General features: G+C 33.3%; 2 protein-coding genes across 2 annotated transcripts; both read left to right on the top strand.

Annotated features, from left to right (window-relative positions):
* The first annotated feature begins 867 nt into the window (after nt 1–867).
* On the top strand, nt 868–5,121 carry LOC130723117 (60S ribosomal protein L18a-like protein). Its single transcript, XM_057574069.1, has 4 exons — nt 868–1,135; nt 1,247–1,322; nt 2,915–3,029; nt 4,771–5,121. The coding sequence occupies exons 1-4, from the start codon at nt 934–936 to the stop codon at nt 4,834–4,836; spliced, it is 459 nt and encodes a 152-aa protein (XP_057430052.1). The 5' UTR covers nt 868–933; the 3' UTR covers nt 4,837–5,121.
* A 1,077-nt stretch (nt 5,122–6,198) lies between these two features.
* On the top strand, nt 6,199–8,548 carry LOC130723115 (60S ribosomal protein L18a-2). The gene is made up of 4 exons (XM_057574068.1): nt 6,199–6,349; nt 6,439–6,554; nt 6,710–6,773; nt 7,995–8,548. Exons 1-4 carry the CDS (start codon nt 6,335–6,337, stop codon nt 8,334–8,336), a joined length of 537 nt encoding a protein of 178 aa, XP_057430051.1. The 5' UTR covers nt 6,199–6,334; the 3' UTR covers nt 8,337–8,548.
* The last annotated feature ends 5,278 nt before the right edge of the window (nt 8,549–13,826 follow it).

Below are 13,826 nucleotides of genomic sequence, written 5' to 3'. Positions count from 1 at the left end.
ATGAATCCCATCATTATATGCTTTGAGTACTTATCGTTAAGTTTTACTTATGCGACTTGTAATCATTTTTACATAAAGTTTTATTTATCTAATTTGACATCGTGATGCCTCTCATGTAAACAGGAAGAGTTAGGACGTTGTTATCAATGGACGTTTCGTAACGAACGATCTGAAGCGATGACGTTGAGCCAGACTATATCACGATAGAAGTCGAGGGTGTGGATGGCTAGGTCTCGATATAACAGATTACATAAAAACTCTAAGTAAAAGAGGTGAGTCATTATTTTATAAGACGCACAAATAAATAAATAAACAAAATTGATACATTTGAAAGGTAAGGCGAGAAAAAATACTACAATACTGACAAATCTCTAGTCAAGACGAAGCTTACATCCCTGCGCTTCAGAGGATGGGCATAGGATGCATGTTCCGTGGAGCTCTTGGAGATTGGATTTTGGGCTTCATGACCGGCCGTGGTGGTGGGATCCCCTTATGGCATAACTCTTGGCTTTATAGAGTGCGTTCTATCTTATGTGGAAGGCGTGTATCAGGAATGTCATTTGTGAGGTGGTCTACTTAGTGAGGTTCAACAGATTTTGCAAGACGATTGGCGAGTTCATCTAATGCATGTTCCTAGAAGTGTAAATGATGCAGCAGATTGCCTTGCATGTTTGGGAGCGGATGCTCAATGTGAGGACAAATAACAATAAATATTTTCAGGTTAAAAACTAATAAAAAAGTTTTAGGGACTAACTAAAAAATATAAAAATATATTTAAGCCTTTATTATTAATCAATTAATTAAACGGCATAGTTTGTTATTATTGGGGCGAAAAGTTAGGTAAAGCTTACCCGCCAAACAAAATGCAGAAACATCACGAAAACAAAAACAACATGATTTGTGAGTGTACGATGAGAATTGAAGAAGAACAAGATGGGTGTCAATTCTTCTCCTATGAGCGAGGAGGAAGGTACGAACAGAGGAATAGCCACCGATCACCATTACTATGGAACCTTTCAAGGCGTTGCTAATTACTACCCTTCTCCTCCTCCTCCAAATCCAAACTCTCCCGCTTCCAACGGTGGCGCCTACGCTTATTACCAAGGACAAGGACAAGGGTACCACGCTCTTCCAGGTACAAACAAGCATTGATTTTTATTGGATTCAGTTTCTATTTTTGATTAATTTGAGGTGTTAGGTTACAAATAATAATGTATTCACAATCATCTTTGTAATGTTATGCCAGTTTATGCTGTTGCGGAAGGAAGGCCTGTAAGAGAACGTCGTCTTTGTTGCTGTGGACTTGGTCTCGGTTGGTTCTTGTGAGTTTACTTTGCCAGATTCTATTTTTTTTCTGAAGTGAAAGTGTTTAAAGATTTAAATTGCAACTTGCAAAGGCTCAACACAAAATTCATGATAAGTACCAAATTTGCATTTCAACCGCTTTGCCGTGTGCCCGTGTCATGAAATTATCTGGAATGTCTTTGTCTCTGTTCATATTACTGGCTTGTAAAGTCTCCCAATCAGAAATGCTAACTTAACTGTAATTAGCTTGAAACTTTCTTATCTGGTTTTTATTCATTAATTACTTGCTTCATTGTACTAGTGCTTGTCATTATGAATATGAGGTTAACATAATGTTGGAGGTTGGCTGCCATGGTCCCTTTGTTATGATTGTAGTTCCACTTTTGTCAAGGCTTATGAGTTATTTCATATGTTGCCTCAGGTCTATTTCTAATGAAAATGCCATTTCAACTGGGAAGTATCTTATAGTAAAAAAATTGTCTGAAAATTTGGGTATTTTTATGACTGAGTGTGTTATATTGATTGTATTGTGTTGCTCCTTCCATGTACTTTTCGCTCGCCTATCCTTGCCAATCCTTTTTCTAGTCCCTTACCCTCCAAATGTGGAGAAATTTCTCCTTGATGATCCTCACTGGCAGTGCTCTCTAAGACTTCCTTCTTTTGAAGAACCAAAGAATTAATGATAAAATGCGTGTTTGAAAGAGACACAGAAAATACTTCCCTAATATTTGCATTGTGTGTTTTCCTTACTCTCATATCAGTAATCAATTTTTTCTACACTACCCTGTTAGGCAGCTCTCTGTATCTTTTAATCAGTGTAGACCTTTAACAGAAGATTGAAAAAAGTATTGTCATTCGAAGGCACAAAAACCCACCTTTTCCCAGAGAAAAGTGTGAGCTCCTTCCATTAAATTTATATTTGATCCGTGCTCAATGGTAAACCAAGTTGGCTCTAATTATGTTAGAGGGATGCTGCTTTCCAATGTGTAATGACATTGTATAGCTTTTTGTCATTGAAGCATGTGCTTTTTATTTTTGCTTTTGAATTTCTGATTTTTTTTTGTAAGGTTCAAGAAGACTTGTCCTCTTGCTTTATATCTCTCTCTCTTTTACCCTAATTTTTCATCTTTTTGTCTTCTTCGTTTGAAAAGAATTGTTTTGTGTTGCTGAATGGATCTTCATCTCATGATCATGGTGAGTACTGGACAAAAGAAAACTTAGCCACTACCTGTTTACGTGGAAAAATAAAAAAATTATAATGAACCATTGGACAATGTAATATACTAATATGTATCAAAACCAAATTGAAGTGCTATTAAGAATTTATCAGATCATCACGCAATGTTTTGACTTAATCAAGAATAATAGAAGTAAATGCTTTAGTTAAGATGAGCACAAATCATAAGAGGTCAGATTAAGATTGGATGCAATGAGCCAATGGCTGTTATGCTCAATGGCCAATGGCCCCCATCTTTACGATTAGTGTGATGATGATGGTAGAGGTTTGATTGTCTAAATAATAAACCATCTATCTCCCTCTCCAACTTTCGATAGTATTGTTAATTTTTTCTGATAATATTGATGGACCCTATTTAATTTGTATTTGAAGGTTTATAACTGGTTTTTTTCTTGGTGGCGGTCCCTGGTACATTGGAGCTTTCTTGCTACTATGTGTGCAGATGGATTACCGAGAAAAGCCTGGATTAATTGCATGCGCAGTTGGTGTAAGTGTTTGTTGCATATTATTTCATTTTTCACTTGTGTTGGGTTGTGTTTATTGTATTAAGGCTGTGGCATAGTAGGGGGCTAGAAATTTTCCGAAGATAGCTTTGGTTGTTGCACTCTCTTAAGTATCCATCTCATGTATTTTTTTGGCTGTTGATGATTGGATGACAAAATCCCATTTTCTTATCTGCTGGTGTCATGAGAATCTTGTAACTTCCTAAAGTCCTCTAAATGGAAACTGAAGTTCAACAGCTAGCTTAGTTCCTAAAAAGCAGGATCTAGAAGCGACTTCAGTAACACATTTATGGTGAGGTTATTTTTAGTATTGAGAATTGGAAGTGAGTTATTCAATCAGGAGAAGTTGGGTTAGAGTGGAAAACAGTGTTTGAGATAATAGGCATGAAGTCATTAGATAGAAGGTTGGTATGTGATTTGAGCATGTGTGAAGACCAATAGAAGTACTGATTAGGAGGGTAGACCAGATGGAGAATAGTCCAATAGTTAGGGATAGAGGAAATCAGGGAAAATTATAGATCAGACTAATAAGAGAGATTTATATTTAAATGTTATATTATTAAACATTATTAAGGTACAGGGCATTATGACATTACTGGATCCATTTTATCTGCTCCATGAAAGAGTTTGATTATAGTTGTTGTGTTATCATTGTAGATTGATGATTATATAGGACGAAGAAAATATTTCATATTCAAAACTATGTTAGATGCATTCGTTCGCACTACTTGGACATTCTAAAATTGGGACATCCAATCAACACCCGCAGTTTGTGGTGGTTTGTTACAGCCACAAATAGCGAGAGTTAAAAAGTCTTAAAATGCATTTTTGATGATCTGAGACTGTACGCAAGCTTTGTGCTCACATATGTCTCAAGCTGCCAGAAATGCTTCTTATGGTTTTTGCTATTTTTCGCAAATTGCGGACGTCTAACTGTTGACTAGATGTCTCGAGTTTTGGATGTCTGATAATCATTATCCTATATGATTTAGGCTGCTATGTAAATCCGTAAAAATATCATCTCCTATACTAATATGAGAAAAAAATGCTCAATATTGTTTTACCATGTATGCCTTCTTACTATATTTGATGATTGAGCATAAAAATAGGATCCTTGTTGCTAGGACGTCAAGTTAATTGTCTACGCCTTTAACAAGATAGAGATTTTTCATTTGAATAATGCTACTAACTACTAAGTACTAACAACACACATCATCTTGCATCATTACAATTTTCAACATCTAATTATAATTGAATGGACCTTGTATTTTGCTCTCTCATACTTTTCTACATAGTCTGATGTACTTGATGGTGATGTACACCAAACATTAATCATATTTTAAATTCATCCTGGTACTTTCTCACAAACATCCTTTGTGCGCGTCATTTTTTTAAGAGAAAGCTCTTAAAAATGGTCTTATGGAAACTGATGTATAATCACATTAATTCTGTAAACACTCTAAGAAATTAACAAAATCATCAAATTAAGTTTTATGTTGCCACTAAACAAAGTTTCTAAAGAACGAATTTTGTGATGTTTTTAGATCTGTAGGATAGTTTGTTAGTACATAAACATTCAGAAGATTAACGTGATAAATCATAATACATTGGATTTGAAAGATTTAGGAGCTTTACTTAATTTATTTATTAGTATTATATTAGACTTGGATTGGAAGTTTTCATCTTGTCTGTGCTCACTTCAACTATGTACTTTTGTATTTACAGTCCCTCGTTGCTGTGATAGCTGTTACTCTTGGTGTTGCACATCCACATCTGGCAAAGTTGACATGAAAATACAAACTATGGTGTGTTTGATTTTCCACTCCAAGATCCGTTAGGGCGGTTTGGCACCTCGAAATTTTGAATCTCCAATTCCTGTGCAGAGAACGTGAAAGGAAAAGAGGAGCTAAGTTCAGTTGAAATGCTAACCGGCATTATATATTATTGTACATTGAACTGTAGAATCTTTTATAGCTGACTGCATTTTCTTGCAGAAGAAGATGACAAAGTTTGTAAAAATGATACGCACCTCTTTATGTATGTTTGACAAATTAATCAATTACAAGTTTGTATGAAGTGTTGTTTTAATATTTTTAATAGTAAAAGTTATTTATGGTTGTTTGCAACAAAAAATATGTTTTATAGTTTTAAAAAATATTGTTCTGATGTGAAAATGTAGGAATATTTTGTTTGGTATCAAATTACGTCAAATGAACTAAAAACATATAATCTTAAATATGTTTGGATAAAATTATAGAGATAATATTGTAAGAGTGAATCAAGTATTGTTAATAAGATAATAACGATTTTGATTCACAATCACAAGGTGTGGCATAATGATTTGCTTACTTAGTCTCTTAACCATTAGGTGATGACTCGATCTTCACTCATGGGAATGAAGCGCATATTGTGGCTCACCCAAAATGTAAATAATTCTTTTCTTTGACATGATCAAATAGTTCCATCCCATGATTATCCCTTCAAATACGAGAGAACAATTTCAATTCAACATATGTTTTAATAATATAACTCCATTTTTACTCATATTCCCATGTAACATCTAAGTGAATACAATTATGATTCGCGGTTTGGATTGGAAAGATAATACCGAATAACATACGCGGATTGACAAATCAATATGCAAGCAAGACCAAGCTCCATTTAACACAACACTATCAGTCTCAAAAGCAACATCGCGATAGCCAAGCTCTAATGACAACATGATAGCTGAGGCCTCTCATAAACGAATTATGAGACACCATATCCATACCTACTGGCTCACCAACCATAAAAGTAACATTGGTATTGATCTTAATACACTCCACAATAGTGAGCCTTCAACAATCACGACCAGCCTCCAAAATTCGACTAACAAATGTGATGTCTGTCAGTGAACTGGCAATTTGTTGGGGATTCCAAGTACTTCATTTTGTCACTTCATTTATAACAAAAGTAGAACGCATAAATTCCTTTTATTTCAAAAACTTTTGTCAATTTTTTTTTAATATTTTGTTGGTCAATAAATTTTTTTGACATCAAATATATTTTAAAAAATATTTATAGGAAAAATCGACATTAAAAGAGCCCAATGACATTTTGTTGGATACATATAGCCTGGGCCATAAAATAGACAAAGCCCAAACATAACTCTGGACTAGTTACCCACGTTGTCCAAATTAGGGTTTCGAGCGCTTCATATATAAACAAAACCCTACTTCCTCCATCTTCTGATTCCTCACATCACCGATACACAGAGAGAGCGAGAGAGAGTGAGGGTTCGTCGGCGAAAATGGTTACCTTCAGGGTAAGTCTATCTCGTACCATTGTTCTTCGATTTCGTTTTCATTTCTTGAATGATTTCTCGTGGGTTGATGTTTGGTTTTCCGTTTGCAGTTCCATCAGTACCAGGTTGTCGGGAGGGCTCTCCCCACTGATTCCGACCAGCACCCCAAGATTTACCGCATGAAGCTCTGGGCCACCAATGAGGTTCGCGCCAAGTCCAAGTTCTGGTATGTAGAACTTCGATCTCTCTTGAATTTAAGCTCGTTTGATTCGTTTTTGATAACCTGAGATCTTTGATGAAGTAGCTTGTTCGATTTAGATTGTGTTTCGGGTTTCAGTGATCTTATTTGTTTTGTGTTTTCGATTTGTTGCTTTTGATTAGGTATTTCCTGAGGAAATTGAAGAAGGTTAAGAAGAGCAATGGTCAAGTCCTTGCTATCAATGAGGTACGATTTCTCGTTGTCTTCCGTTTTCGTTGTGTATTTTTTCAATCTCTGGGTTTCATTTTTTAACCATGATTGAATGTTGTGATTGCATGGGAAATGTTTGCTTACTATAGGTCAATGGCATCGTATGGATCGTTTTATGCAATTCATTTTGTTAGCATGAATACCATGGGCTGAATCTGATAGAATTAGGTTAAGAGAACTTTAACTCTGGGAATAAGGCAGCGAGCCAGTGACAGTTGCTACCATGATATTGGAATAAAATGATTATCAATCTTTGTCAATTATGTGTGAATTACTTAGTATCTGAAATTTGACTTTTATTTTATTTGTTTTTATATTCTGAGATTATGATATTGCTTTGGACTGATTATTGAAAATTTAAATGTCAGAAACTGAAGTTCATTGTTTTTAATGTTTTCTTTTGAAATTATTTTGCTGCTGAAATTATTTGTACTGCTAAAGTTTAATATATTCCTTTGATGGCAGATTTTTTTGCTACAAGTTTATTCAAAATTTTATCTCCCTGTTTAGTTATTTCATGTATTGGGTTATTATTAGTAGACCATTATTAAGCTAGAAAGTATTGACTTCTTCATTTGGGCTTAGCTTATACATATACTGTCTCTTTTGAGTTGGGTAACCTTTGAGTATATCAAGTTATCTTTGAAGATATGTTTTGTAGTTCTACTGTTTTGAAGTACTTTCTGTTTAGTTCACTACTCTCTCTTTGCACGTGCATGTATGATATATCCATATTGTTTAGAACAGATGATTGATATGGTTCTATTGATAATGAAGTGCATGTGCATCCTTTAATTCTCCTGACCTTTACTAGTGCCGTCAAGTTGAGCCTCAGACTTAACATAATGGCTAATATGGTTCTTTATTTCTAACCTTTCATATTAGTCTTCCATCTTTGTTTTAGTCTTACTAAGTTAGTTTCAACCAGTGATTATTGTGGACTGAGTTGATGGACACAAAAGATTGAGGTCTGCATTATTATAATTGTGTCATAGTTACTGATGGACATTGCTGGATCTGTCAAAGTTATCTCTGGATATTCAGATATTTCAAATGAATTAGCAATATGTTTACAAAAAATGAACTGGAAATATGTCTAGTGTTTTGCTTTCTGTTGGTGAACTGTGGAGTATTTTTTGTGTTGAGCTTGTACTAGTAGTTTGCAAATTCACTCTTGTTTATTTTCTTATGTTGCAGATTTTTGAGAAGAACCCAACCAAGATTAAGAACTTTGGGATATGGTTGAGGTATCAGAGTAGGACTGGCTACCACAACATGTACAAGGAGTACCGTGATACCACTCTAAATGGTGCAGTTGATGCAATGTACACTGAGATGGCTTCTCGCCACAGGGTCCGATCCCCTTGCATTCAGATTATTAAGACTGCAACTGTTCCTGCTAAACTGTGCAAAAGGGAAAGCACCAAACAATTCCACAATTCAAAGATCAAGTTCCCATTGGTTTACAGGAAGGTCAGACCACCATCAAGGAAGTTGAAGACCACCTACAAGGCAAAGAAGCCCAACTTGTTCATGTAATGTGGTTGGTTGCTGAGTTACTACAATGATGTAATGTGTCTCTATCAGGCCTTTTGGGTAGAAACATTCCCGTTGGTTCTTTATTGCCAGATTTTGTTTTGAGAATTTTTAGACTACCGTTATTGGGTTACAGTGTTTGTTTCTGTTGGATATTTATGTTAATCTTTTTGATAATTGAGTAGAATGGGGGACAAATTTATAATGACTGTCAATCTGTTTGCCCAATTGGTACTTATATTCATCATGCCTTATAGTTATATTCATACTTATGACTGCATATTCATCCTATTATGCCCCCCAAAATTGACTGGCAATTATTCTGACTGGTTGGCAGCCATGGATGACATGACTAAACCTCGAGGTTCTAGAAATGAATCTTTTTCTTCAGTTAAAGCCTCCGGTCTTGTTGAAAAAGTAGCTCAACTCTTAATCCAACCGTCCTCAATTCTGCCTCATCCACTCTCCCCGCCTGAACTACCTATTTCGAATCCTCTTCCTCAATGGAGGACAAACAGATCACGGTTAGATATGATATGTTAGAGACATGTTTGATGACCTTTTTGATGGCATTCTATACGAGACATCTAACCTAGATTTTAGAAATATCTATTATTCATTTGAGTAATGATACATTCACACGTCACTCTCATCTCATATCAACGCATTTTTCTTCGTATTTCTTTAGGTCAAATCACAAACCATATGATTTATTTCTCTCTTTTCTTTTCCTATTTGCATAAGGTGGAGGTGAAAATAAGATGTCTACACAACATTATTCATTATCCTTTTTCAAGTATACCGTCTTTTCCAAAAGACTGTCTTTTTTATTTACCTTTTTGTAATTTCAAAATTTTGATTACTTCTAATAATCAATGTTTTTTCACACTACTCAATTAAGAGTAAATGTGAAAGATTATACAAACTTTATTAAATTTAATACATTATTAACTTCATTACATGTTTACAAGCTTAATTATTTTAATAGGGCATTATAATTAAAGACTAGGGAGCATAACATATTTTTGTATTTTTATTTGTATTTCATAGTTAACATTTAATAGTTTAGAGTTTGATTTAGTTATTTTCATGTAAGGAGATATGAAAGGATAATGTAATCATATTCATAGTAAACATTTATCACTTACTACTACTTTGCTAATATTTATTTTTTTTACTTTCATTATGATGTTAAAAATATAAACTATTTATTTACTAACACTATAAATATGGATTTATTAATGGTAAATATAGATTAATTTTCTCTTATCATCTACTATTGATTACTTAAAACTATTTTACTTGTATAATTATTATTATTTAAATATTAAATAATATTAAAAATATTTTATTTGACAACTGATGAAAAATTTATTAATAATGTAAAACTTCATGAGAACAAATAATATTTTTAAAATTCAAATATTTATAGTTTGTTCACCACAGAGGGGGTGCTTTATTCATAGCTTTGATGGTAATTGTTTTCATCTATTCACTAGTGCTTTTACCCGTGCGTTGCACGGCGAGTTGATTTACTTGCGAGTTAAATTTATAAAAAGAACTAAATTAATAAAATAACTTCAAATTAATTAAAATAAGTGATATCATGTACATAGTACAATTGAAACTTAGAAAACAACCCCACAACCTAATACAGCCAACAATGTAGAATGATCACCACAAATCCTATCTCCATACTTGCGATCAGAAACTTAGTTTCATACACCGCAATAAAGTAACAGATCAATGAGTTATGTTCAGCTTAACAGCAAAGAACAATAAATTCATTTGATGTCAAGTTTAAACAGACTGATATATCTTGGAAACAATTAGATAATGGAAAATACAGCCACCTCTGAGACATGAAACAAACTGCCAACAACTGATCACAATCACAGTCAGATTAGGGTTATATTAAAAAAAGAAAATTAACTGCTGTTGTACTACATGCCTCTCACTTGTCAAATATTTTCAAATAGTTCTTTATACACAACATTACAGGTTCTGTTTGAAACATTTCCTTCTTCATCTATGATTAGAATTTCAAACTTTTTTCTAGATTTCACTTTAGACAATGCTACATGAAGATGATTGTGATTAAACACGGGTATTGGAAGGTATAACCCAACATGTGAGAGTGATTGACCCTGACTCTTATTGATAGTCATTGCAAAGCACAAAGTAATTGAAAATTGCCTCCTAGTGTTTTTACCCGTGCGTTGCATGGTGATGAACTTTACTATTGTATTTGATACATCAATCAATATTTTAATTATAGAAAATTTAAAATATTAAGATTTAAATAACAATCATAATAAAAAGATGTAAATATTTAAAAAATATAAATTATAGTGTTTTGTACGATACACTGGTTAATCAATATAAAACTTTTCGAAAAACACACGAATTAATTGACCAAAATCTTCAATTTTACATATAAGCTAGTGTTTTTACCCGTGTTTTGCACGGCGAATTTTGATTCAATTATTTAGGTACGTATTAATGAAATTATTATTTGCTAATTTGTTTATCTGATAGAATTAAGATACTAAAAACATAGATGAGCATTGAACCAAACAAACTACAATTACACAACTTGTAAAATTTCACAAAACTTTTATATAATTTAATCCTTAAATTATTTCAAAAATTATGAAAATATACTTTAATTTTTTTAAATGTTCCTTTTCGTGGGAGTTTTTACCCTTGTTACTTCTGGAAAAAAAAATGCAAGAGAATTATATTGTTATATAGTACAAATTTAACATGAAAATATATTTCAAACCAATAAAATATTATTAAAATTTATTATTTATTTATTTTTATATGAAAGTATTTTCATGTAAAATGTTTTTCCCCATGTGAGCTTTAACCTTATAATTTAAATATAAATAATATCAATTATATAAGTATTAATGTCTTCTAATCTCCGCACGACTTATTTTCATCAACAAATTATCTTACTTATCTATATAAAATTTTGAAAAAATTCTAAAACTATATTAGAGTTTATTTTTAAATTAGATTTGATATGAAATTATATTCATTGAAAATATTCCTTCCGTTGGAACTTTTTCAATTATATTCACTGAAATCATATTCTCAATTGAGTTTAATTTTGACACCGTCAACCAATCAGATTTCAAGGATGTGTCATGTCAATTAATGAAATTAAATAAAAACAGAGATTTTCTCACATCCTTAAAATCTGATTGGTTGACGGTGTAAAAAAACTTTACACCGTCGGTGCATCAAACTTTTTCTCTTCTCAATTTCAATTTATCATATTGTTACTTATATTTACTCTTAAATTTTTTCAAATTATAAAAGAAATCCTTAAATCATCCAAAAAATTATTTTTAACATGAAAATCAATATCAATCATCAATCATCAATATCAATATCAATATCAATATCAATCAATATCAATCAATATCAATATCAATATCAATCAATATATATTACAAAAGAAGAACTTCTATCAGGCTGATTTGGTGACGTGTCGTTCTCACGTTAATTCTCATAAAAAAAATTCCACGTGTCATTCTCAGGTTAATTCTCATAATTTTTTTTAATTTTAGATTTGATTAGGATTTAGGTTGTTTATTTCTTGATTTTATCTTAATTTATTTTTGATTTATTTTTAGAGTTTTAATTAATTTTTATGGTATTTTTATTGAATTTTCGGATTTTTAATTAATTCAGGATTTTATGAGTTTTTATTGTGTTAAAAATTTAATTAATACTCTAAAAATAAACTTTTTCTTCACCTAAAATTTATTTCCATAACAAATCTTGAAACTGATTTTTTAAAGGTAATTTTAAGTCTGGGTAACGTTTTCATAAAATATTAAAATTTTAAAAGATTTACCTTAATTATCTAAGATTTACCTAGATTACTCCATACTAATACTGCATCAGTCATCTCCTCCCCTATATGCCTCTACTGTGAACCGATTGACATGGAGGAAAAATGAGGAAGATCACTCGAGTATGCAACTTGCTTTATATGGTGCTGATAATTGTGTAAGTTGATAATTGTGTAAGTGTTCGACATAAATGTTGTTGAGTAATTAGATTATTTTCTTCAAAAATGTGTTTTTTTTTCTTGATGGGTTTTTTTGTGTGCTGATTAGGGGAGCTTTTGAATTTTCAGATATTTGTGAAAGATGTTTGGAAGGAGTACACATGGTGGCCATTGAACGACATGGAGGATTAGTATAAATTCATGATTAAGCATGTACAGTTTTGGAATGTGGCGTTTCACCGCACTTCTCCTAGATGGATTCACTTTGTGTATTTAGATGCCATTGCTCCCAACTATGCAAGGTGTGTTATTGGTCTTCTTCTAATGCTTTTTTAACTTTATGATTAACTTTGAATAGTAGTTTTGCTATCATAATCTAATTCAACTTTGTCCCTTATAAAAAAGACTTATTGTAGATTCTATGTTTATCCGATACATTGGAGATTGGAGATGAGTGTTGCCTCTTAGTTCTTATCTATCTTTATTTTCCAGTCTCTTATAATAAAATACCAAAAATATTCCCTTTTGTCCGATTTTCTCTATCGTTTCCCCACGTTAGGATTTTCGGGTCCTAACAATTGGTCCGACCTGCCGGATCGAAATTCCACCAGCCACCGCACGCACCATTACCATTCCTCTTTGACTCTACCGCACGCGCCACTTCCAATTGTCACTTCGCTACAAATAAAAGAAAAAAAAACAACTGTTCACCGACACTGTTCATCTGCGCATTGTTCACGTCACTATTCATCTGCCGATTTGGGTTTTGCTGACACGCACATGTCCATTCACGCTTTGATTTGCTGTTCTGGGCGATAATTTTATTTTATTTCCAGAAGTTCTTGCCATCATGGTCCTTTCAATGGAGGAATGGCAGACTATTGTCCTGGAGTTTCCTAAGTTTGACGGGGTGGATCCGGTTTCCTGGATCGCTCGAGCCCAAAAAATATTTGAGGTACACCGTTTGCGGGATCTAGATAAGTTGCAATTGGCATCCCTTAGCATAGACGAGGAAGCTGCCACTCATTGGTTTTCTAGTTACTGTTTTCGTAATCTCAAGCTTACCTGGAATGTATTCATCTTACTCTTGCTTTGGCGTTTTGGTGACGATCGTTTTAATACTATTTCCATGAGGCTGCAATCTCTTAGACAAGGAGGTAGTGTTGACGCTTATGTGCTGGAATTTGAGGCTTTGATGACCAGAATCCCAAATTTGTCGGAACTTCAGTTGTTGTTGGGTTATTTTCTACATGGCCTCAAGCCACAGATTCGTTGGCGGGTGTGTTCTTTACGCCCTACCAATCTATCGCACGCCATAGAGCTTGCACGAGATGTCGAATTCCAACTTGCTTAGGGACAACCACCGACTGATGTCGTTTCTTGTCCTCCTCCTTCTCACACCAAAGGAGAAATCGATGTTAGTATTTCGGTGGCAGCAGAAGACGTACTCAAGGAGGACTCAAGCG

The sequence above is a fragment of the Lotus japonicus genome, chromosome 6, assembly GCF_012489685.1.
Source record: "Lotus japonicus ecotype B-129 chromosome 6, LjGifu_v1.2".
Lineage (NCBI taxonomy): Eukaryota > Viridiplantae > Streptophyta > Magnoliopsida > Fabales > Fabaceae > Lotus > Lotus japonicus.
The sequence above is the reverse complement of the archived record's forward strand: the minus strand, read 5'-3'. Positions and strand labels throughout refer to the sequence as shown.

Excerpts from the sequence above, each read along its gene's own strand:
- LOC130723117 (XM_057574069.1), top strand. The coding sequence starts at position 934 with ATGGGTGTCAATTCTTCTCCTATGAGCGAGGAGGAAGGTACGAACAGA. Across the intron at positions 1,323-2,914 it reads CTTGGTCTCGGTTGGTTCTT|GTTTATAACTGGTTTTTTTC; the intron begins GTGAGTTTACTT and ends TTGTATTTGAAG. Across the intron at positions 3,030-4,770 it reads TAATTGCATGCGCAGTTGGT|TCCCTCGTTGCTGTGATAGC; the intron begins GTAAGTGTTTGT and ends TTGTATTTACAG.
- LOC130723115 (XM_057574068.1), top strand. Across the intron at positions 6,555-6,709 it reads CGCGCCAAGTCCAAGTTCTG|GTATTTCCTGAGGAAATTGA; the intron begins GTATGTAGAACT and ends GCTTTTGATTAG. Across the intron at positions 6,774-7,994 it reads AAGTCCTTGCTATCAATGAG|ATTTTTGAGAAGAACCCAAC; the intron begins GTACGATTTCTC and ends CTTATGTTGCAG.